The sequence below is a fragment of the Bidens hawaiensis genome, unplaced genomic scaffold (assembly GCF_021521415.1).
Source record: "Bidens hawaiensis isolate Kalapana, Puna unplaced genomic scaffold, B.hawaiensis_p1.1 tig00017568_1, whole genome shotgun sequence".
Lineage (NCBI taxonomy): Eukaryota > Viridiplantae > Streptophyta > Magnoliopsida > Asterales > Asteraceae > Bidens > Bidens hawaiensis.
In genome coordinates this window covers 328723-353686 of record NW_027492656.1, presented here as the reverse complement: position 1 = coordinate 353686, position 24964 = coordinate 328723, and the positions used below count along the sequence as shown (strand labels likewise).

At 40.3% G+C, this 24964-nt stretch overlaps 1 protein-coding gene across 1 annotated transcript; it reads right to left on the bottom strand.

Moving 5' to 3' along the window:
* Window positions 1–14081: 14081 nt before the first annotated feature.
* LOC143554240 (vesicle-associated protein 1-2-like) lies at window positions 14082–20120 on the bottom strand. The gene is made up of 8 exons (XM_077044044.1): window positions 19877–20120; window positions 19704–19774; window positions 18406–18487; window positions 18211–18326; window positions 17962–18126; window positions 17842–17883; window positions 17693–17770; window positions 14082–14405 (listed from the first exon to the last, which is right to left on the bottom strand). Exons 1-8 carry the CDS (start codon window positions 19926–19928, stop codon window positions 14301–14303), a joined length of 711 nt encoding a protein of 236 aa, XP_076900159.1. The 5' UTR covers window positions 19929–20120; the 3' UTR covers window positions 14082–14300.
* Window positions 20121–24964: the final 4844 nt, after the last annotated feature.

Sequence of the window (24964 nt, the reverse complement as noted above, 5' to 3'; positions counted from 1 at the left end):
ATTTGGGCGGGAGTATTCCCCCTCCCGCCTCTGTGCGGGATTGCTCCCGGCTTTGCTCATTCCTTCAGGTGACACTGAATGATCGAGAGCTAAGTACCTAGTGCGTGTAGCCATGCTGCGCGGGTGGCCTTCCCTCATGGCTTGTATCCGAGGCTGCGGGAACAGGCGGAGTCCTTCACCATGGGAGGCATTTCCTGCGGGACCAGCTTGCATACTGCGCGTAAGGACGTCACGTCTCTGAGCATGGTTGGTCCTGCGGATCCAGTTGGTCTCTGCGCAGACGTCCCTGTTTAAGGTGAGTCTTGCGGGTCCAACTGGGCTCTGCTGGGACCTACCTCTTCAAGTCCCCCCAGTCCAATGTTCTTCTCATGCGTGTTTAATAAAGTGAGGTGAACTTTTGGACTTAAGCAAAGGGTTTTGAAAAGGGTTTTGTAAGGTTTTCCATGGGAAGTCCTTGTCACTTGCAGAAATGCCCGAGTTTCCTGCTTGGTCTTTGGGTATGATGCGGGTAGGTCTGTAACCTCCTCGCAAGTCAGGAGCATTGAGTCCTAGTTGTGTGGATTCTCCATGAGGTTTTGGTAGTTTTGAACATAGTGATCAATTATGTTAAAACCACCAATTCCATCCTGGAGCTTCAAACAACGTAGTTCTCAACGTTCCCGCTATGCGGGGATGTTATTTCCGTTTCCGCAAGCATTGCCCAGAAGATCCTTCCTGGTTTCAATTCCCAGCGGAGCGCTAGGTATGTAAAGGGTTTTGCCTTAACACTGTACCAGCGCTCGTCTTACGGTTACTTTACTTCCAAGGTATTCCTAGCGTCAATTCCCTGCAGGTGCTAGGTATGTGAAGGGTTTTGCCTTTACACTGTACCCGCACCTGTCTTATAGTTACTTGGTTGCCGAGGAATATTTGGCTTCAATTCCCTGCGGGTGCTAGGTATGTGAAGGGTTTTGCCTTTACACTGTACCCGCATCCGTCTAACGGTTACTTGTTCGCCAAGGTTTACTTGGCTTCAATTCCCTGCGGGTGCTAGGTATGTGAAGGATTTTGCCTTTACATTGTACCCGCATCCGTCTAACGGTTACTTGTTTGCCAAGGGGTAAGGGGTATTTTCCCGCTTACTTTTTAATATTTTTAAATTTTGAATTTTGAAATTCGAAGAGTTGGTGGAAAGATAAGAACAGTCCAAACCTCTGAAACGTCGTGCGACGGTTTCTTCTGACTGTGTCAGGACGTGCAGGAAGTTATGGTGACGTGACAGAACATGGTCATTCCAGACGCTTTTCCTGGCGCGTGGGCACGATTTTTCGGGCGCGTGGCCGCAAAATTACTGGCACGCGTCCTGTCAACAGCTGTTGCCAGCCTGCTTTTTGCCACGTGTCATAGTTTCATTGCACCTTCGATTTCTCTCTCCTCCGCATTAAATTCACCGCATTAATTGCGATTAGTATATAAAGGGGGAGAGGCCCCTTTGTAATCCACACTTTCACCTCTCTTCTTCTTCTTCTTAGTGATTTCCGGCAAATACTCCCCTTTTTCAGGCAAGCATTTTCCCCGAAATCACTCTTCTTTCTGCAAAAATGTCTTCTCATGATGCTGAAGCTGTAGCCGACGATAGGAGTACTGCTGGCGAGTGCCAGTGTGCTCTACCTCTCGATCAGTACCAGTACATAGTCAGGAAGTTCATGCTCGAGTCTCTCGAGCCTGAGTTTCCTGAATCCCACCAGACTGTGTACGATGCCCCCAGTGGCAAGATCGGGGTATATGCTGCATTCTTTGTTTATGGGAACCTTAGGTTTCCATTGACAAAGTTTATGTATCGTGTCCTGGAGAGGCACGGTGTGCACCTGACCGAGGTGCATCCGATGGCGATTGCCAAGGTCCGGCACTTCGAGTGGGTGTGCCGGATTCTGGGTATTGAGCCCTATGTGGACCGCCTGATGACCTTCTATACTTGGAGGTGCGTCCAGGGGTGGTACACCCTGACAACCCGTATTAAGGGTTTGAAGATCTGCGTGACCGAGCGCAGTCTCCGATCGTGGAAGCGGGAGTTCTTCTACATCTCTGCCCGCGCCATCCCCATTGCTATGAAGTTCAAGAAGGGTCAAGCGCTTCCGAGCCTTCATGCTTCCAGTTACCAGGAGGCGGAATGGTTCGCGAAGATATCCCGGGTCCAATCTCCGGTTTACCGGTTTGCGGAGTCCGGGATGGTGCTGCTGGGGATGAGCCGGGTATGGAAGGATGCGTCCCGGTTTCCTATCCTTCTCGAATACGGTTTGAACTCTATTCCTTATGGTATGTCTTGTCTTTCTTGCTGATATTAGTTTATTTTCTAACTGTTTCTTTTCTTTCAGAGGGGAATAATTTGGAGTCGCTCCTGTTCCCGCGGGAGGCTGACAGTCCCGTGCGGGTGGGCACTCGTGCTCTGGACGACAATGAGTTGCCCATCCTGGAGCAAACGGCGGATAGGTTTGTGGAGGTCTATCCGCCGGGCCAAGAGATCCTGAGCCACCGGCGGCCAGGTAAGGAGATATTCTATCCTGAACCCCTCAATGCTGTACCCGTTGCTGGAAATCCTTACATCCTGTCTTCTTCTGAGGAATCCGCAGATGGTCCTCCCCTTGTGCGGAAGAAGAAGGCTGCTGCCGGCGTGAAGGGGAAGGAGAAGGCCTCCACAGCTGATCCAGTGGTTCTCTCTGACTCGGAGTCAGATAGTGAAGAGGTGGCGGGGAAGCCCGGTGGTGAGAAGAGCACTGCTCCGGAGGCTACGACCGTTACCTCCGGAGAACCAATGAAGACGACGGTGACCGGTACCAAGAGGCCGGCTCCATCGGGTTCCTCCCCGCCCGTCCGTTCGTTCAGGGTCAAGAAAACCCGTAAGTATAATCATAATGTCTGCAGATTTATCACTATAAATTTAACACTTTCTTCTTTGTGCAGGCGTGGGTGTTGACGCATTCCGGGGTGAACCGCAGGGGAATACCTCCCCGCCAATGACGGTAGGCTCGGTCAGCCTTCCTGAGGCGTCGACCCAGGCGCCTGCGTCTGCATCCGCTGGTCCAGTTGCTCATTCCTTTGAGCCAGCTGTTCTGGTAGTGATGACGTCACCGCCGGCCGTGAGTGCGATTTTTACAGCATCCTTCACGGAACCGGCGGTTACTGCTGCTTTTAAGGAGGCGGCGACCGCGGCGGAGACAACGACGGCGACCACGGCGGCTGCCACCATGCCCGCGCCACCGGCACCGATGGCCGGACCATCAGGTACGCGCAGGGCTTCACGCCGATCTTTGCCACCTTCCCGTCTGCCTGACCTGTTGGATGGATTTCCTTTAGGTTCAGGTGATGGGTTTGGCGGCTATCGGCCTGTCATTGACCCTACAGGTGCGTAGGGTTCCTTTCTTTTTCCCTTATGTTTTTCATCATCTTTTCCTTACTGCTTTTGTTTCTTTTGCAGTGTCGGATTCCAATGAAGTGTATGTTCCTCGATGGAACATACGCCGAGGAACAACCCTTCGCACACCCGTGGAGTGCGTGGACTGGGCTCGCCACGCTGCTCCTCCGGGCGCGTTGGGGGAAGCCATGGTTAGCTACCAGGAGGGTAGGCTAACTAATGAGCTTCGGGTTCTCCAGGCCCGGATGCAGCCGCGCGTCGAGCTGCTTTGTCGTGAAAACGACAAGTTGAAAGCAGCTCACGCCAAGGACATATCTGAGGCGCGTGCTCTTCGGGAGGAGAACCAACAGCTGGCGGCAGCTGCCGCCGACAAGGAGAAGGCCTTCAAGGCCCTCGAGGTTGAAGTTCAGGCGCGACTCGAGGCCCGCTCCAAGGCTGCCCAAGCTGTGAATGAACAGCTTCGGCTGGCCAGGGAGACTGCGCGAAACGCAACCGAGAGGGCTGCCAAGGCTGAAGCCGTTGCTGAGCCTTTGCGTGTGGAGAATGAGGAGCTCAAGGCCAAATTAGTGGCTCTCCAACGCGCTCATGATGCCTTGGCAATGGAAGATGCCAAGAAACTCCAGGAAATCCTGGACCAAAGGGGGGTGCTTGACCAGACCCAGCGGAAGCTTAAGGGCGTCGAAGAGGCTGCCGCTAAGGAAGTTTTACTTGCCAACCTTAACAAGAGCGAAGCCGAACGCGCCCATACCGAAGCTCAAGCTGCCCTCCGATGGCTTCTTCGAGAAGCGTTGCCTCAGGTATGTTTAGATTTATCTTCACGCATTTCTTTTGTAAGAAAAGGTTCTAATACTTGTGTTTTCTTTGTAGGTTGTGCGTCGGGTCTTTTCAGAGACCTCTTACGATGATGCTATGACCGCAGCCCTCAACGCTTCTCATGATGATGGGGAAAAGGCCGGCTTCATGCTTGGTCTAGGGTTTGTTGAGAAAGGCGTCCCGCCTTCCAACTTCCCTTTGTTCAATGTGGATACTGAAGCCATTTATGACCAAGCATTGAACCAATACGCCGCCTTCCCGCATCCAGTGGTGGAGAAGGTGGACGAAGTAGCTGCTGCTGATGATGGGTTAGCTGTCCTCAAAGCGTTCCTCGAACCACCCCGTTCTTCTGACGGAGCGGGTCCAAGTGGAAGCGGCCCTGAGGCTTGATCCTGAAGATCCCTTCCCATTGCTAAGACTTGTATAGTTTTTTATTTTTTCTTTTAGGCGGGTAGTTACCCGGCCATTCTTGTAATATATTCTTGAAATATTAATCTTTTTGTGTATAAGATTGTTATTTCCTTCTTTGGGTTCCTTGCTTTATAAACTTATGACTTGCATACTTAGTTTAAATTAGCAATTTTCCAAGTGTTTAGAATAAGAACCTTTGAACGTGGTTGATAGTGGGTTAAAGTTTCGCTTCCTCCTTCGTGATTGTGCGGGTAGAACAGTCACTTGCACTTGGTAGGATGGCTAAACTTTAACTTTTATCTAACCTGCGTGTAGGTTTTTCTTACTTTTTGAGGATAAGTTAACCTTTGAACGTGGTTGATAATAGGTGTGAAGTTTTGCTTCCTCTTTCGTGATTGTGCGGGTAGAACCGTCACTTGCACTTAGTAGGATGGCAAAACTTTACCCATACCTGACCTGCGTGTAGGTTTTTCTTACCTTTTGAGGATAAGTTAACCTTTGAACGTGGTTGATAATAGGTGTGAAGTTTTGCTTCCTCTTTCGTGATTGTGCGGGTAGAACCGTCACTTGCACTTAGTAGGATGGCAAAACTTTACCCATACCTGACCTGCGTGTAGGTTTTTCTTACCTTTTTAAGAATTTTGTTTTGAACCGTTAGACGCGCGGTTGTCGATAGGTTAGTGTTCATTTTCCTTTCATGATTCATGCGGATAGACCGGCACTTTCATTTAATGGAATAATTGAACTCTTCTCCTTCAACTGACCTGCGTGAAGGTTTGCCACGTTATTGGGTTCGTGCGGGTAAGACCGCCTTCCCACGCAACGACTTCACGTAATGTGAATGCCGTCACCAGTGTTGGATAGTTTTAACCGTTCGACGCGCGGTTGTTGATAGGTTATTATTCAGTTTCGTTAATGATTCATGCGGATAGACCGGCACTTTCATTTTTGGGTGCTGAACTTTTTCCCCTTCAACTGACCTGCGTGAAGGTTTGTCACGTTATTGGGTTCGTGCGGGTAGGACCGCCTTCCCATGCAATGACTTCACGTAATTATGCGGTGAAAACCGGCATATTAGTGTCCAGAAAAGTATTAAATGTAAAATCATCAGCTTCGATATTCTTAAGAGAATCATTTCCATTAGAAGTGGCTCTTGGCCTTTTCTTTACAAATTGGAATTGATTTACATGCAAACTGTGTAAATGAGCTCCCTTCCTTGTTGGGATGGGAGTGCCATCGAGCCGATACGCACCTGGTTCGGGATCTCGTTCTTTACGCAGCATGTAGTCTCGATTTTGAAGCTGGAATTGATTCGTGTTTTCCCCAGCTGGGGTTCTATACGCACCCGCCTGCTCAGCCTTTATTACGCCACGAGGTGCGCGAGCGTCCCATCTCTGACAAATGCTTCGACCATATCTTTTACATCTATGCATTCTTCAGTGTTGTGGCCCTTTGTCTTGTGAAAGTCACAGTATTTGCTCCGATCTGCATCGTGACGATGTCGGATTATTGGCGGTTTTGGCCATGGGAGCCCTTCAGTGGCGAATATCTCAGTGACGCTTTTGGTGAGTGGCGTCCATCTGGAGTTCCGGTGCGACTGTACATTATCCCTTCCGCCCAACCGATTTTGCAAGCCGGATGAGGTGTCAAAGTTTACCCTTGACTGCCAGATGCCTAGCTTTCGTTTTTTATTTAATCGGGCGGTGAGGACGTTGTCTTCTCTCGTCCTCTGGGTGTAGAGGTTTGTGCTCTGTGGGAGATCTCTACCCAGTTGTTTCTCTGTTTCCGCATAGCGTTTTGCTGCTGTCATGATGCCATCCCATGTGGATGGCATGCCATCTTTACCCGTTAGGGTGCGGATGAGCTCTGGGTCATGTGCGCCCTGGATGAAGGCAGCGCGAACAAGATCTTCACTGATATTGCCCAAACTTAGCTTCTTTGAGTTGAAGCGAGTGATGAAGTTTGGCAGAGATTCGTCTTCCTCTCGTATGCATTTGAGGATTGTCCATTGCTCCTCGGTATACTTCCGTTGCTGGCTGAAGTGTTGGCTAAACTTTTGTTGGAAGTCTGCCCAGTCGTAGATGTGGTTGACCGGTAGACGATCGAACCATGCTCTAGCAGCCCCAACCAGCGTCATTTGGAACATGTAACACCACGTGGGTTCCGTCCAATTGCTGACGGTTGCCCCTGCTATGAACCTGTTCAAATGATCGTCTGGATCAGATATACCGTCATATGTGCCTATGTTGGGCATTTGTTTGGCACTCTTTGGGGCGATTGCTTCAGCAATGTCCCTTGCAAATTTGGACGTTCCTGCATTTGCAACGTTTGGTCTGAACGTTTTAGAGAAGTCTCGTGGACTTCCACCTGTGCTTTTTGGTTTGAAGGCTTGTCCAAAATGCCTTTTCGGTTGGGATTCCGTTTCCTTATGCTTCCCTTTTGCCCTATGGCGAGGGTTCGCGTCGGAGTCGGATTCCTCCGAGTCATCCTCCCAGTATTCGAATTCGTCGGCCTGTTGCACGGAACGCAAGCGTTCGTCCAACTCAGCCTGGAATTCCTTTTGTCGTGCCTCCGCCCATGCCTTAACTTCATCGAGAGTTTGGCGGGGGAGTCTTCGTTTCTCAACCTGGGTATCAGTGGATCCCAGTAGGCGATCATTTACTGCACTTGCCCCAGCTTTGGTAAGTGGGGTAGTGTTCGTAAAATTTACTTCACTTGCCCCGGCTTCGGTAGCCGGGGTAGTGTTCGTAAAAACTGTGTTGCCGGTATTCCCCCTAGTAGCAGGGGTTATGGTTACCGGAATTTCTCTAACCATCTTTGTAGATGTTTGAAAAAACTGGAGAAAAATAAAGTTCTAGCTTTATGCACGGATGGCGCCAATGAAGAAACACTAACCGGACCCCGGGCAGATTACTGGTAACCTGGGGGTTGGAGAGATGTTTCCCACGAGGGGTTAGACCCTTGGAAGATGGTTCTTCTGATAACCTGCAAAACAGACACCGTGAGCTCGTCACTGAGAAGGGGGGGGGGGGGGTTCCTCCTTGTGACCACCCTCCGGCGTGAGAATCAGACTAGATTGCTCTTTAAATATAAAAGTATATTAAGAGATTGCTAGAGCAGATATCAGGTATAATATGATGATAATGTAGTAAGATATGTTGTGTTTAGATGATCATACCATTTGGGGTATTTATAGCCGGATGTAGGTTTCCAAGGAGGTATGGCCGGCTGCAACAGTGTTCCTGTTCATCAACAGTAGCCTACGCACGTGCCCTGCTGGTAGTTGGTGGGTAGGCAGCGGCTGATAGCGACCAGGCCTGCTGTATACTATTCCCTTTCCACCAACTGCCGGCTACGCACGTGGTATGACAGTAGTTGGTGAGTAGGCAGCGGCTTAATAGTGATACAGTACAGGAGCATGCTGCTCGCCATACTGTATCAGTGAGCTGTCGTATCCCTGATCAGATCTTTCGCCCATACCTCGTCAGGTACAGTAAAAGGTCCTTCAGTATACAGACTGGCTTATTTGGGCGGGAGTATTCCCCCTCCCGCCTCTGTGCGGGATTGCTCCCGGCTTTGCTCATTCCTTCAGGTGACACTGAATGATCGAGAGCTAAGTACCTAGTGCGTGTAGCCATGCTGCGCGGGTGGCCTTCCCTCATGGCTTGTATCCGAGGCTGCGGGAACAGGCGGAGTCCTTCACCATGGGAGGCATTTCCTGCGGGACCAGCTTGCATACTGCGCGTAAGGACGTCACGTCTCTGAGCATGGTTGGTCCTGCGGATCCAGTTGGTCTCTGCGCAGACGTCCCTGTTTAAGGTGAGTCTTGCGGGTCCAACTGGGCTCTGCTGGGACCTACCTCTTCACTTTCTAATAGAGTTTTTTTTTATTTCGAAAACGATATATTCATATTAGGGTTTTCTTGTCAACTTGAATAGCCCCTAATTAAGATCAAATCCATTCAATGTGCTCTACCTCATATTGTATATATTGATGTTAGGATTTTGACACTACTGATATTTCATCGATCGATCTTTAGCGTGAGAGTAAGAATATCGGGACTGGGCCTGAAGTAATTGGACAAAGTTGAAATAAAGTGGATCCATATGTAACCATGATCGAGATAGAAAGTAGACACAACACACTCTACAATATATACATATGGTCCAAGAACAAAGGGAATTTCATATTTTACAAGGAGCCTTTATAAAAGCAAGAATGAAGAGTCACTTTCTCAATGTGACATTTTTCAATGAGACAAGAAGGATGATTTATAAGCTGACAGAATATATTGCAATATCATGCAAAACAAAATGAGTCATTCAAATTTATTTTTTTTACATTGAAGTATTTAAAAATAAAAGAAAATACTAATGTTAATTTGTTTCCACCCATTCTTTGTTTACATATATAAGTATATAACCCACAAATGTTAATATCAGAACAAATTATAGGTTTAATGATTCTTTAACTATATGTGTGAGAAGTATAAAATTAAAAAGTCTTGCAAAAAGTTAGAAGAATATGAATACAAGAAAATTACACTTTTTAAAATTTCAACATGTTTTCGCAAGAATTAAAAATTTTAATATGTTTCTCACGTTTTTTTGTTTGATTAGGGGTTGTTTGACAATTAAGTGCTGAATTAATAAGAAACGCATGATTAAGAGATGGTATCTTAATCATTCAGCATGTCTCTGAAACTTAATCATTAAAAGGCTCCATAAGCCATTAAGAAGTACAACATAACACGCTCTACATCTGACCGATTAGAAGGTAGTCTCCTAATGGAATTGAAATATACACTTTAAACCACCTTTTTTTATTGACAGATTTCTTTTAATACATTTTAAATCACTTTCATTTTAAATTCAGATATTTAAAATTTTTGCCTTTATTAGTTAACCATCACCCCAACATTGGCATGTAGGTCACTTTAATCCACTTGAGACATATTTTCCGGAGACATTTCGCCTTATTAGAAAAATCACTTTGTTAAACTTTATTTTCAACAAAAAGAGTAATATAGCTTGATATTTAAATAGCATTATTTATTTATTTATTTGTTTATTTGTTTATTTGAAAGTGGCTTTAACTCCATCACAATGCCAAAATAAGAAAAAATAGTAATAAAAAAAGGAATTTGAAATTGCTTTGTCGAAAGAGAGGGCATCCAAAGCATCAAAAAGTCCGATGCTAAATAAAGTTAGCCTTTTATGAACATATGTTGGTCGACATTTTTGAGCATTATATGTCCTAACAAGTGTGGAGTGAGTTGCAGAAGTTTGAACTTGTGTTTGTCCTAAATAATTCATTTACGTTATTAGAAAGCTACTATTTAAGTTTGAACATATGTTAGTCGATATTTTTGTCATAATTTAGTTTATGCTATATAAATTAATCAATTATATTTTATGTTTTTTAATCATGTAACAAATATATATTCATGTAATGTTTGAATTCCAAATTTTATAATCCCCACATCTATAATATTTAAATCAGTGTTGTAAAACTCGTTAAACGGTCCCTAGACGGCCGACCCCTTGTAAGGATGACTCGAGGAGTAATCGCATGTACTCGGGCATGATAATTATAATATAAAATAATTAGTGGATATTATATTTACGTTAAGACATGCATAATTCACGTCAAAATAAACATAATTCATATAAAAAAATATAATTCAAAACATTCATGTTTTGTTGTTATTTTTAATTTTTTACTAATATATTAATAAAAAATAGGGTGGTCGAGTTGACCTTGGAGGCCGAGTAATCCCGAGTACTCTGATTTTTGATCGGGTTGGACCTTGGCGAGTAATGGTGGCCGAGTTGGAAAATTGCGATAAGGTTGATGTTCGAGGACCTTGGATCGCGGATTCCAAGACCTTGGAATCCGACTTTTACAACACTGGTTTTAAATACATTTTATTTTATATTTAAGTGCATTAAAGTATATTAAAAAAATATGACACTCTAAACTACGCTAAACTGAATAACATTAATGATTTGAAAATGTAAGGATATTTCTGAATGACGGATTATTGAAAAGAAAAACGTACAGTTTTAAGAAAGAATAAATTTCAATGTATGTAACACCTAATTACGTGTTGTTCTGGACATGTTTAGTCTCTCTAACTGAATTGAAGATGCTCTAACATATAATTGGTATTTAGATTCAAAAGAACTAATCAATCATGATTCATGAATACACAATTTCTTTCATATATGCATATGTGTATAGTAAATTACTAACTAAATAAATAAAGAAAGAAAGAATATAAAAGCCACAAAGCATGTGAGTAACAAAAGCATATATGTGGGACTAAAAGAGCATTAAAAAGTTAAATAGAAAAAGAAAGGGGGTTGGATATCGACATGGGTGTGAGTGTGCAAAAAAAGGTTTCACCCATGCAACACTTTTGTATATATAAATTACTTGACTTGATTTACGTATATATAAATTTATAAACTACGTACCTTTTTCTTAGAATATAAAAGTGTGTGACTAATTATACAAGTAATAATGGAAAATTAAAATTAAAATTATCAATCAGCCCTTGAAACAACTTCTATAATTTACCTAAAAGTTGAGTAATTAAATTAGGGGTAAAAAGTTCGAGTGAACTAATTGAAATAGTTTGAAAATAGATGCAAACTTGCTACAATTTTCTTCTAGATTGCAGGTTACAACTCTTAGGAATGTTCATTATTGATTCTGACTGTGTTTTGATATGACAAATAATTAATTTTAAGCGTATGAACTAAATACTTATTAATTAAGTGGGGTTGAACAAACATTTTTATAACTTAATTTTCAAATTGCTTATTTGATGACTTAAGTAAGTCCAAGTGTTTGAAAATTTTCCAACGTTTTGTTCTTATGAAAACTGATAACATGTTGACTAATATTAGAATTTGCTTGATAATATGCTGTTAAAGCCTTAGATTTCAATGTTATAAAGTTTATATATGTTAAAAATTGATTTTTTTATAATATACAAAACTATATATGCGTATTATTATTATTATTATTATTCATTTTTTCCACCAAACACATGTGTAAACCTCTAATTCTAAATAGATTCGTCAATTAAACGTAAAAATTATATAAGTCCGCTTCATAACAACGCTTTCTTTATTGCCCACATACTTTCTATCCTTAAAAAAATACCCTTAAAAAGAAAAAAGTTGAGTATTCCATGGTCTCACTCACCCCACACACTTTTTATTCTAGTAATTTACGTATCATATTTTTATTCCAAACTCTAAAATTGACTGATATGTTATATTCTTTGACATTTACTTAAGATATTATATATACAACAATACCATAGATATGTCACATGTGTACTAATACTGTCCATGCATACAAACTTTGATGGTCATATCTCTATAGTCCACCATGCATGGAGGTGAATGGTGATGCCCACAAACCCATGATGTGTTGTTTCTTATCAAGTCATCAACCACCATACAATAATTCAAAGAGACCCTATTTGTCATTGGATTTAGGGTTTCTTGAAGGTCAACCCCATTATGAGCTTAACTTCTTTTCATCATCATTCCTTCATAATGTGAATTAGTCCATCAAGTTTCTATCTATGCTCTTTTAGCACCACTTCACATTTTGTTGTCACAAAAAGATTTTGCTTACTTGAGTAATGGAGTGTAGTTGCCACATACCTTGTGGCAAAGGTGTTTGATGATTAAGTTCAAACCGGTGAAATCAGCTAAACTGGACACTGATTTAGTTTTTCGGACATTCTTTTTTCTATTTTTCAAATCAGATTAAACCATTTAGTTTAAAAAATATTGGTATCAAACAATTTTCTTTTAATCATACTAATATGACAAATGCAATGACACTTGGTAATGTTACATAGTCTAAGAAATTTCTCCGTGTATAATTATGTTTTCTTTAGTTAAAGTTGTTTTATTTTTACTTATAGAAATCAATACACATCAATCAATATGTTATAGTACCACATAGTAACCGAAGTTTTGGGTCGACTCAACATGTTTTGTACATGCTAGACGGTCTCCTCGTAGAACGAGTTGGCGCCATCCTCAAGCATCAAACTAATGATGGATGTTTGAACTATGAAGAGGCGCGTCATTGAGCCCGATTGTCATCGTCATTCAAACAAACAAAAAAACTCAGCACATGTTTTGAAGACCCAATAAACCAAAATCATGAAATATGAAGTTTGGTTTGGTTTAATTTTAATATTTTAACAGCTTCATTTACAAAGATTAGAAACGGTACTAATGATTTGATTCACTAAATAACATAAAAATCTTTAATACCAAACCGAGAACACTCCTAATTTAGTCTCTGCTGATAATATTATTGTTACACGCTTTAATTAAACATGTCTATATGATAAACTGAACATTAATTCTTGCCACAAAGTTATTAAGAACAGTGACAAAAGCCATGTGTTTGCACATGGTGGATCTAAGATTCAATATTTTTGCAGATCTTTGATCACTTTTTACGTGCATGAAATTCCAAATCATCCACAGCAAAGATTGGCATTCAAATGATCAAAAGATTATGTATTTATATGCACTAGCAAACAAAACATGATGTTCATTATTAGTTCTTTCATATGAATAGTCAAAACGATGTATTGGTTTGGAGTATCGGGATCTATGGTTGTTTGAGAAAGAAACAAAGACAATTATTGGTTTTGGGGGGCCTACAATCATACTACCTATAAAATTGAGGAAATGAAGACAAGAACCAATGTTTTTGGGACTTACGGAGGTAAGAACCGAGTAAATCGTTTATGAATTGACTGCTAGATTAAAACTTTTAGTCGGGACTCTATACCAGAAGTTTCATTTTGAATCAAACCGGTACGACGGTATAACCGCTAAAACCACCATTGCAACTTATACACCGTTCATCCAATTTACTGAACCAAAACGTATTGGTCACTTGAGTGGCATCCGGTTTATAACCAGTATACCAGCAAATATAAACCAGTTTTTAAAACAAACAATAACTTAATTGCATGAACTTAAAATAAAAAATAATGCTTACCTCTACATTTAAGTTTTTATATCATTTTTTGTAGTTATAATATTTTCTCGATACCTATTATAAAGATATCATTTTAGTTTTTTTGTCTTTAAAATAGGAAAGACAACACTGTTAGAAGAAGATGAATGAGATCCTATACAAATAAAATTAATCAACTAAACATATAAATAACTAGTTAATTACAGTATTCACTAAACTCTGAAGTAATTATATTATAAAAAATAAAATAGTGTAATAATAGTTACTTTAGTTCAAAAGTTATAGTAATAATAATTACACTAGTGTAAACATAATTACCCTAGTTATTTATATATTACTTACAATAAAAGTCATTAGTATCTGATCTATATGTTATTTGTTATGCAATTCAAATATGATAAAATCAAAATTGAAAGGACAAACAGGCAAATTCTAAGAAAATAAAATGAAAACAAATTAGACACAACTTTGTACCAAATATAAGAAACCCAACATATGACCTTAACAAATCAGTGGACACAGAAATGGATGTTATGTTACCCAAAATTACACAACATGTAAAATAAAATTAAGAAAAGAAAAAACATTTCACTCTTACCATAGTCTTCTCATATCACAACTAAAACAGGGTCTTCCATGGATTTGAATTCAATGTTTATTTCATCAAATAACCCAACAAAATCCCGAGCAAACTGATAAGAACAACATATAGGAACGGGACACCACCACGGCTTTTGTTGCCTTGACGCCTCAACAGTTCCTACAATAGGAATAAAATAATTTACACAAATGGCAATGAAGACGGAAAGAGAATTATATTTTGTAATCACGATTTGAAGGGGATAATCTTTATACAACGAAGGTATATGTTAGAAGGAATTAGAGTAGGATCTGATGGATAATTCTGACCCATCAATCTGTCTTTGTAACCGTTTTCTTGGAGAAAATGCGAGTTCCGTTTAAAGTTTGTTATTTCCTAGTTTGAAGTAAAGAGTTGATATATCTTGTCTTTTTAGAGTTACCGTTTCGTCCAAGTTTTGTTAATATATATATATATATATATATATATATATATATATATATATTCACCTTTGTACACATTTTTATGCGGTTCTTGAGTACTTGAGTTTGATCATTAAAAAAGAGTCGAAGCCGGTTATAGCTTCAGCACTCTCCTGCGTTTTCTTGTTCACCGTTTTATACATTGTTTTGCCAGCAATTAGTATCAGAGAAGAGGAAACAATGGCTCAATTATCTAAAGAAACCTGTGGACTGATTAATCCCAGCCGAAAAGTGAGAGTGAAGGAGAGGAAGTTGAGAAATTCCGTTTCTGAGAGACCTAGCAGCAGAGAAGTTCGATTTCCATGATATTGAACCGTCGGGGCGTCCCTCATTTTGGACAGAAGCGTCACAACACATAGGTGAACCAAATCCCTGGTTTCGCAATATAAAGTACCAGAGGTCGAGGTTTCACTCCAGAAAAGAACAGTGGATTTGGTTGAGTTGACGAAGGATCTACGCAATCGAATGTGAGGTAAGCACGCATAAGTTGGTTTTTGGTTACAGTAAACCCACTAAGGAACTGTTTGGGGTGGTGGGGGGGGGGGGGTTGAATGATTGAAAGAGTCGCACGGGGCTGATCAAGAACGACCCAAGGCTTGTGGATGACATTGAGCAATTGAAAGAAGTTTTGTGTAAGTAACTTAGAGGGTGACAAATGACAGTGTGCCGGAAGGAAACGTTAGCTACACGGGGTGTTTGCAGTTGTGTTTCTGGTAGCCGGTTGAAGGGGAAACAAGAAAAGAACGATGTGTTCTTGAGAGAGCAGGGTGTTTTAATAAAGGAAAAAGAATGGGGCGTTCTCAAAAGTTTCTGGTGTATCTAAAATTCGTGAAGTGACTGAAGACATCTCAAGCAGCCAGCAGCCAGCAGCCAAAGGGGTGTTAGGTTTGAGGATGGAGAAGGGATCCAAGAAAGGGACGGAGTTGAGTGAGTCGAAGGAGTTAAATGAGCTTATTCATTCTCTCAAAAGCCATATGGCAGTGATAGGTGTAAGTGATTACAAGAGGAAGATGGTATGCTCACACTGGGGAGGTACGATATGCCGGTGAGGCACGTGTTCGAGACAAAGTGGAACAATCACTTTCCAAAGAAAGTTTCTTTGTGTGAAAATAATGCCATCGAAGATTCTGATATTTTGGTTACTTGGTTCTAGTTGAAGAAGCAATTGAAATGATAGATCTTGTGTTGTAAAAAGTGTGCTTACGCACAAGGCGACCTCAAGCGAGGGAGAGTGTGCTTCCGAAGAGTCCAGGCAATAGTTGTACTGGAGGCGGCTGGCTTCAAACCCCTTAGACACGACGTGAGTTTAGGCACACTTTTACATGGGCAATGAATATCTAAAAGAGACCAAAATTAGACCTTACAAAGGAAACTGGAGCTTATATGCGATGTGTATTAACTTCGGTCAACTTTGTGTGGGCAGTGTTGTAAACGAAGTACCAAATCAAAAGAAATACAAGAAAGTTGGGTAGATTGAAACCTGGAAAATGGCGGGTTTGTATACAAAGACAGGGATGAAGGTGAGCAAAGAGGGGTGCACACGTGGATATGAAATGAATGTGTGACTGTTAGGAATGGTTATATGGCTGATCAAAAAACAGCTTCCACTATTAATCGAACAGATCTGGTCGAACAATTAAAACACAGAAACGGCAGCAGCGATCTGCTGATGATCGGCTGCTGTTGTTTGTGGTAACATCTTATCTGCACAGGTCTGATCGGTATCAGACAGACTAAAATTGGCTTATTGCTGATCGAAGACGTCTGTCTTCTGATGTGGAGCGGCACAAAAAACACAAACAGAAATAGTGAATGAAATAGAAGAGAGCACAAGAAGTTTACGTGGTTTGGTTAATATGACCTACATCCACGGGTGCACTAGTGAGTCAATATTATTGAGGTGTTAAAGAGTACAATTACATGAGGTGTCAATAACTCCATACCATTCATAAACTAAAGATTAGGGCATCCTAATTGTGAACAGTTACCTAATAAAGATAATTAGTGCCGGATGCTAACAGAGATGACCAAGACTTTCATCCTTTAAGGTTAAGTTATTATTAAATTAGTTATTAGACCCTAAATTCTTTATCCTTTTAATTGCATTGATTTTGGTACAAAATTGATACACACTATGTAGCGTTTTTAGTTGTTGTAGGCACATGAATGTGTTTTCTATATGAAATGTGTGTTTTAAATAATTTAGAAGCCTTTTACTAAATAAGCGCGCCTCACATACATGATACGTGCGCTCCGCCTCACACTGCTGCTCCAGGGACGTTATCACCTCGGTGTCGCTCACGCTTTTTAAAATATAGGACAGATCATGATATTGGGAACTTGGGATATTTAAAGAGATGTGTATTTGGGAAAAAGTATTCAGGGATGGGTGTTGAAACAATTTAAATTGTGTTTTGCTATGGATATTACTTCTTATGACTTACGAGAAACAAAGATCAAAGATGGGCTTAATATTGATTATTGAATCAAAAGAGTATGGCAAGTGGTTTCGTGGACTGTGATCGGTAGCATATCTTATATGGAGCAGGGGAAGAATATCACTTCTGTGCCATGAGTAAAAAAAGCAGACCGAATCTTTTTTCAGAACATCACATAGGATGTTCAAATGAATCGATGGATAAAGATTTCAAAATGTTGTGATCCCACTGGTTTTCAAATCCAAGTGAACTTCAAATGGTCCATATAGCCAATAGAAGAGTTAGAACTGATTTGTCTAAAATCAAAGCTCAGATTGGCATATGGGGTCAAGAGCAGCAAGAATTGCGTTTTTTAGCTTGGATTTCAACTTTCAAGTTCTGCTAATGTCTGGTGGTTACTAATCTATGTAATAACTGATTATAAATTCTGAAAGTAGTCAGGTTTGAATCATATCAATGCTATGATCTAACTAAATGCTATCAAGCTAGATACAAATTAATGAAGTATTAATAATGCATAATTAAGTTTAAGTAAAGGTTTAAGTACCAGTTCTTGTTGAAGCTTGTTAGATTGTTGAACAGCAAAATTCTTCTCCTCGGTTAGCTTAGCAACAAGAGCCCTAGTCTGAAAACACACAAACACATGAGCAATATATATAACAGATAAGCAATAATTACAATAGCTCAAAAAATAACCTCTGAAGGTTTCTCATTAGATTCAACATGTGCTCTCAGAACCTGCAGAAATAAATTTCAAACTTTTATAAGTACCATAAAAACAACAAAAAACTATTAAAAAAACAAAAACAAACTCACAGCAGTAGAGTCAATTGCGTTTACATTCCCGTTTTCTGAAACCGATGCCCTTGGAGAGGAACCTTCCTCGGATCCTTCTCTTACGGGTGAAGGCGGTTGTGCGGGAGCAACATAACTAACTTTTAATTTGCATTCTTCCACTTGATTTCCAGATTCCTTGTTAAACTGTTGAAAATAATATGTTTAAACCTTATAATTCCATTCACGAGATGAAAAGTCTGAAAAATATTCTATAACTTAAACAAATACCAATTCTGGAGTAATATCTTTAGTGGTGGCTCCCGGACTTGCAACTGCACTCTGTAGCAAAAACTTGTCCTTGCATTGCAAGTCAGGAGGAGCCTCCTTTTGAGCTTGCATTGTAACTACACATATAGAAAACCAATGTCAGTTTGGTGAAACTTAAAACTGATAAATATTTAAAGTAAGATGCAAAATGCGAACCTGTGACATCACAAGTAGAATGAGGCAAAACGACGCCAGTGTTAGGCCTAACACAGTACTTCTTTGGATTCGTGGTTTTCACCTGAAAATTCAAGATTTAGAATCCTTGAAGATTGATTACTTGAGATAGTTACATCTAATAAGCTTTACAAAATTTTACTTCTATAAAGCCATATTTTGATTATTTGAACTTAAACCTGCAAATTTTCATAATAAGATCGATCCAAACATTGAAAACTGCATCACCAAACCAAAAAACCTAATTCTAATGCTTAATTTCTAACCTAACAGGTTTATATTCCTACATACAGTGTCTAATTCAACTAATTAATTTCACATCAAAATCATAGCAATTAGACAAACTACTACTAGTACTAATCACAATACTATGCAGTATCTCGGTCAGTTATCGTTCTTCATGTGAAATATTGGTCAGAATTTCGGTACCGATGATATCGGCGATATTGACTGATATTCCCGAAATCAGTGTTTTAAGTCTTAATTTTCAACTTTTAGTGTGAAATGTTAGTGTTTTGAGTCTTAATCAGTTCCTACTTGCTACAAATGTTAGTGTGTTTGGCAGTTGCAAAAGAATAATATGTTAATAGTAGGAGAGTATACTGAATTGTTAGTGTTAAAGTGCTATATATTTATATAAATTCTGCATGATATTAAAATTACAATATTCCACCTCGATCCAACCGATATCTCAAATATCCGATATTTTTCATCATTAACTGCTTAGGCACAATAACAGTACCCCGAAATGCTTAATATATGACCTAAGAACAGTGTCTAATTCAACTATTCAAACTCACATCAAAATCATTACAAATAAACAAATTAGTACTAATTACAGCAGCAGTACCTGAATTCAAACGCGTAATAGTCAATATATAACCTAGTAAACCTATAATTCTGCATACAGTGTATAAATCAACTATTCAAATTCACATCAAAATCATAACAATTGAACAAATTAGTACTAATTACAACAACAGCACCTTAATTCAAATGCTTAATAGTTGATATATAACCTAAGAAATCTATATTCCTTTACTGAATTGTTAGTGTTAAAGTGCTATATATATAAATTCTGCATAATATTAAAATTACTGATATCTGATATCCCACCACGATAACTGACCGATATCCGATATATTTCCGTATTAACTGCTTAGTCACAATAACAGTACCTTGAAATGCTTAATTTATAACCTAACAAGTTTATATTCCTACATACATACAGTGTCTAATTCAACTAATCAACTTCACATCAAAATCATAACAATTAATACCTTGAAGGCCACATGATTGTTGGTCTTATTCGTCAATTGCATGGCACACGAGATCTGCTTCTTCGATTCAACTATCAAAATTACAAAATCAGATCTGAATAATAATAATAACAACAACAACAACAACAACAACAATAATAATAATAATATAAGTAAGTAAGTAATTAAGTTACATGGAAATTGAAGCTCCTGAGGTTCAATGCTGAGCAGCTCGCCGGTACTCATTCTGTCTGTTTGTTTTAACTTAATTAACTGAGTAACCGTTTCCGGCGAATAATAAGGAATATTCCGTTAACGGCGACGGAGAATCAAGTGTCAATGACAGAAAGAGATCTCGGTTTTGAAATGTGTGCGTTTTGATTGAGAGAGAGAGAGAGAGAGATTATAGTGTTGGTTGTTTGGTTTTTTATTATCAGGTTTTATTATTATACTTGTTAAATACAGTGAGTTTTCACGTGCGTAGGCTTTAATCGAAAAGCGGGTGCATTTTGATTTGATAAATTTAGCCAGTGGTCTGTTTTAAGAATTTGTTGGTAGTTAAAAATATTAAGGATTAAGGGTTGTAGTTGAGCTGAGTCACGGTGTGTGCAAGCTCAAACTCGAATTTAAACGAGCTGGCTAGAGCTCGGGTCATTTTCTTTATCGAGCCAGGGTGTATGTGTGTCAAAGAGAAAGAGAGCGCCAGGGTGTGTGTGGTTTGATTAAGGGGTCGAGTCAATCATTCTAGTCTTCATTTACTCGACGGGTCTTCATTTCTTTATTTTTGGCTTCCGTTTCTTCAATTATGAGTACCGATTTTATTTTCACTATGCGGAGCAAGCAACAACCGGTAGGTCTTTGTTTTTAATTAACGGGGCTATCGACGACTCATGAGATGACTAAGAAGCTTGATATATCAATCGACCCTCAAAATTATGAACAATAGCTAAATCTTCGCATTTTCAAAAATTTTCACTTTATTTGAACAATGTGTATAAGAGCCCACGATAGTAAGAAAAAAATAATAAATAACTAAATATTTTTTGGATATTTTAATACTACGCCTAGTAGGGACTCGTGGGACTATTAAAATGGTGGGTCTCTTCTTCAAATTTTATTTGACTCGACGGGCCTTCATTTCTTCATTTTTGGCTTCCATTTCTTCATTTTATGAGTGCCGATTTTATTTTCACAATGCGGGGCAAGCAGCAACCGGTAGGTCTTTTTTTTTTAATTAACGGGGCTATCGACGACTGTAACACCGTAAAAATTTCGAGTTCAAAATATCAACTTTCCAAAGTCTAGGGACTAAAATTGCCAAAATCCAAACTGGAGGGTTAAAAATGAAAATTATGGTTTCTTGACCCATCGTGCTACGCGATGAGTCAGAAAAGACTCCCATCGCGTACCGCGATGGGATGTCTGACAATTTGTGACACGTGTGCCACGTGGCACACGGTGGCACTATGTGCTGCCACGTGTCACCACGTAGCAACACTGCCGCCACGTGGAGCAGCTCCTGCCTCGTGTCGACAAGTGGCAGGTCTACGCTGTGCGTCGGCAGACCTATATCGCGGTACGCGATAGGTCTGCTGAGGGACCCATCGCGTACCGCGATGGGAACCAATTTGAGGCCTATAAATAGCGGCCAAGGACAGATCATTTCCACATCCCACATCTGCTCTCTCACTTCTCTCTAGCCTCTCTCTAAAACCTATAAGCGATTTGCCTCGATAAGCGTGCCACGTTCAATCGTTTGTGTACCAACGTTTCCTTTAGACGTTGTGCCACCCTCCACCCAAATACCAAGAAGGTGTTGTTGAAATGGCAATGAATCTCGGTAAGCGTGTCGACGAGTACTGAAGTTTGGTGTAATCGTTTGACGATCGAGAAGTAAAGCGGCATCGGAGTGCTGCTCAAGTCCCTAGGATTTCGGTACGCCACTAAGATTAGGCGTAATATCGAATTCAATATTATATTCAAGGCTTTGGCCTTAAGTTGAGGTTATACTCGATACCTCGATAAAAGAGAAAAGAAAACATAACAAAGAAACAATGAAAATTTGATTGTTAAATATTGTGATACATATATATGTGTGTAAGTATATATGATTATATTCTTTGTTATGAAAATATTATTTAATGAATAAAGAGTATTCTTAAATAATAAAAGAAAAGATTACGTTTCTTAGAGAAGAAGAAACGTCGGGTTTTCATATAAACTAAAGGTTTATAATTTACTTTTAAACAAGAGGGTTTTCTAGTAAATAAGAATTGAACTAAAGGTTCAATCGAGGATTAAGATATAAGACTAAAGGTCTTAAGCCGGATTGTGTATCCGACTAACAAATATTTATACTCGTAACTATAGGTTCGAGATAAAGAAAGGGAAAGACCCTTGGACGGTGAGTGAAGCCGATCCTAAAGAGATAAGGTGAATACGCCCCCAAACTTTTAAACTTGTTTTCAAATGAGTCAAACTTTTTATATGAAATTGTTTACAAGGAACTATGTGTTTCTAAAACCGTTCTATGGGTATGAACCTAGCCCTCAGGCAGTGGTATACATATGTCTGGATCCTTACATAGGTGGTACTATGCGATGTATGGGCATGATCGCACCACCTTTGGTCGTAGGACGCTCTTCTGCAGGGAGTACGACCGTTGTGTATATTTACGGGTACTTAACTAAGTCAAACGATGCGGTGTTTGTGAGGTGACCAGTGTAGAGGCTCTAGTTTATAATGTGTTATTTGACTTTGTTATTCCTAAGCCACGTTGGGCCGAGGCAGGCGTAGTCTCGAGCGGTAATAAAGTAAAAGAAAGTATTTATGCGTCAGCGTGTTCACCAGCATTCGTTGCTGACGTATTTTCTTACATTTTGCAGGTGAACAAGTTTAGCACTTGGAGTAACGAAGTGCTTATATATCCGATGGCTCGGATTTTATTTTGTAAAACTTAATATATGGTGGTTTTGTAACATAAACAAGTAATCTTTTGTTAACTCAAACGGGTATTTTATAATCCCGCCTTTTATGTAAATATTATATTTCGATTCTTAAAATTTACAAGTCTTCCGCAAACTAAACGTAACTCTGATTTATTTACAATTACGATACCAACTTATGGGTCATACTCCTAGGCCTTAGATGGGGGTGTGACAGGTTGGTATCAGAGCCATCGATCTTAGCGAATTGGGTATCATAAAACAATACCCAAGCTTTGATCCAAGTATAGGAAATAATTGATTATGTGTTTTAGGGATAAGATAGGTTGGTAACCTTTCTTTCCCACTCTACATTCTAAACCACCCATAATATTAGATGTCGTTCAAAGCTCATATCGAAGAATTTGTACGCAAGGCAAAAGAGGCCGGAATTGCTGAACCTTACCTCGAAGACAACATGAGTGATGGATATTATGAGGCGTACTTCAACCAAGATGTGGAACACGACTTGTCCAAACCCGTGTACTACCCCGGAAGTCGACACTATCCGATAGATGTTCCCGATAGTCCACCAAAGCAAGGAATTAAACCACCAAGACACTCAAGCTACCATCCACCAACCCTACCAATGTATCAACCTTCTGAAAAAACCGACATACCAACCATCGGGGATTCCCACTTACCAACCCTTGGAGATACCACAATGTTATCCAGCCGGATACTTACCAAACTCTCAACCATCCTCCGAGTGGATGAAATATCTCTCCGAACAGCAAGAGTGGCGTGCCGGAAGCTCCACTTTCAATGAAGTCAACTCCCAACCAACCAATCATGAAGGACCATCCCATAGACCCAAGATGAGGGTTATGATGCCCACTGAGACTTTTCAGATGATACCAATAAACAATGAAACCACACAACCCATGGAGGAAGATGAACCGGAAGAAGAGGAACCAGAAGAAGAGGAGGAATCCGAAGAAGAGGATCCTGAAGAAGAAGAGGACCATGAGGAAGAAATTTAGGAAGAAACGGAAGAAGAGCATCCTGAAAATCCCAACGAGATGTCAAGTTCAATGGAAGGATCACTCACTTCCCACCAACCAAGCTATGGTTCTGTTGACCCGTATGTTCAACACCTTGAGAAACTAAGGAACCAAGCTTCATCAAGCTTCCCACCATTTCAAGGAAGGATTCCGACAATCCAAGAGCAAGCCGATGAGATCCGCGAGCAGAATCAAGCTGCCAAGACCTATCTCTACCTTTCATCCGATATGGACTATGTTCCGTATCCAGAGCCGAGGAATCATTACGAGATGGTGACTCTGGGTTACCGTGACCCACCTCCGTAGTATGGATACCCCAACATAATCCCACAATCATATGAAGAACACCTGTATTGCGCATTGCACGAAACCGATGACTGGAGGAAGAAGGTAGACGAGGAAGAGAAGAAAAAGAAGAAAGTTGGAGAAACAATCCTTCGTAAGTGCAACAAAATATCGAAAGTTGTGAAGAAGTTCTTGAGGAACTGAAGATAGTGGTTATGTGAAGACTGTGTGTAAAATAGTTCTGTATGCTATGTGTATAAATAAAGAACGTTTGAAACGTTATAATGATAGGACGAGTTATATATATATCGTTGAAACGATATATATGTGTGTAATATAAAATATACATATCCTTTTATGATATGTATATATGAAATAAAACGTGTGTTTAAAATAAGAAATGTTGTTAAAATTTCAGACAAAATTAAAAAGAAAAAGTAAAGTATGTCTGAACAAAGTAACAACAACGAGAACGCTCCAAAAGAAAAAGAAAAGAGAGATATGGGGAAAGGCCCTGAGAACGAGCGAGAGGAAGAAATTCCTGAGAAATACATGAATAGAATCCAAAAGATGATTAAAGATGCAATTAGGGAAGAATCCGCGTTTAGATCTCAATCTCGACAATCTAGACATTCCCGAACTGTTAACCCTTCCGTTCACCCTTCTAAATCCATTAAATCTCGCCCTAAACCATTCCGTGATGAAGAAAGCGATCATGGGTCTAATGCCGACGAAGGTATTAGGCAATCCGTGACATGGTGAGGTCTCACCTACCTCAAACCGCTGACTCTGTTATGGATTTGGCCGGTTATTTGATGGGCGGCATGGTCCGCAATAAAGAGGAGGATAAAAAGGTGACACCAACGGCTGCTCAAGGAAAGACTGGTGGAAATTCCAACTTTAGAGGCAAGGGCGTAAACCGAAACAACTCTACGCCATGCAAGACTTGTAGGAGGTACCACAAGGGCCGATGCAACTTTGCCCCGTCTCCTAAAGTCTGTGAGTCCTG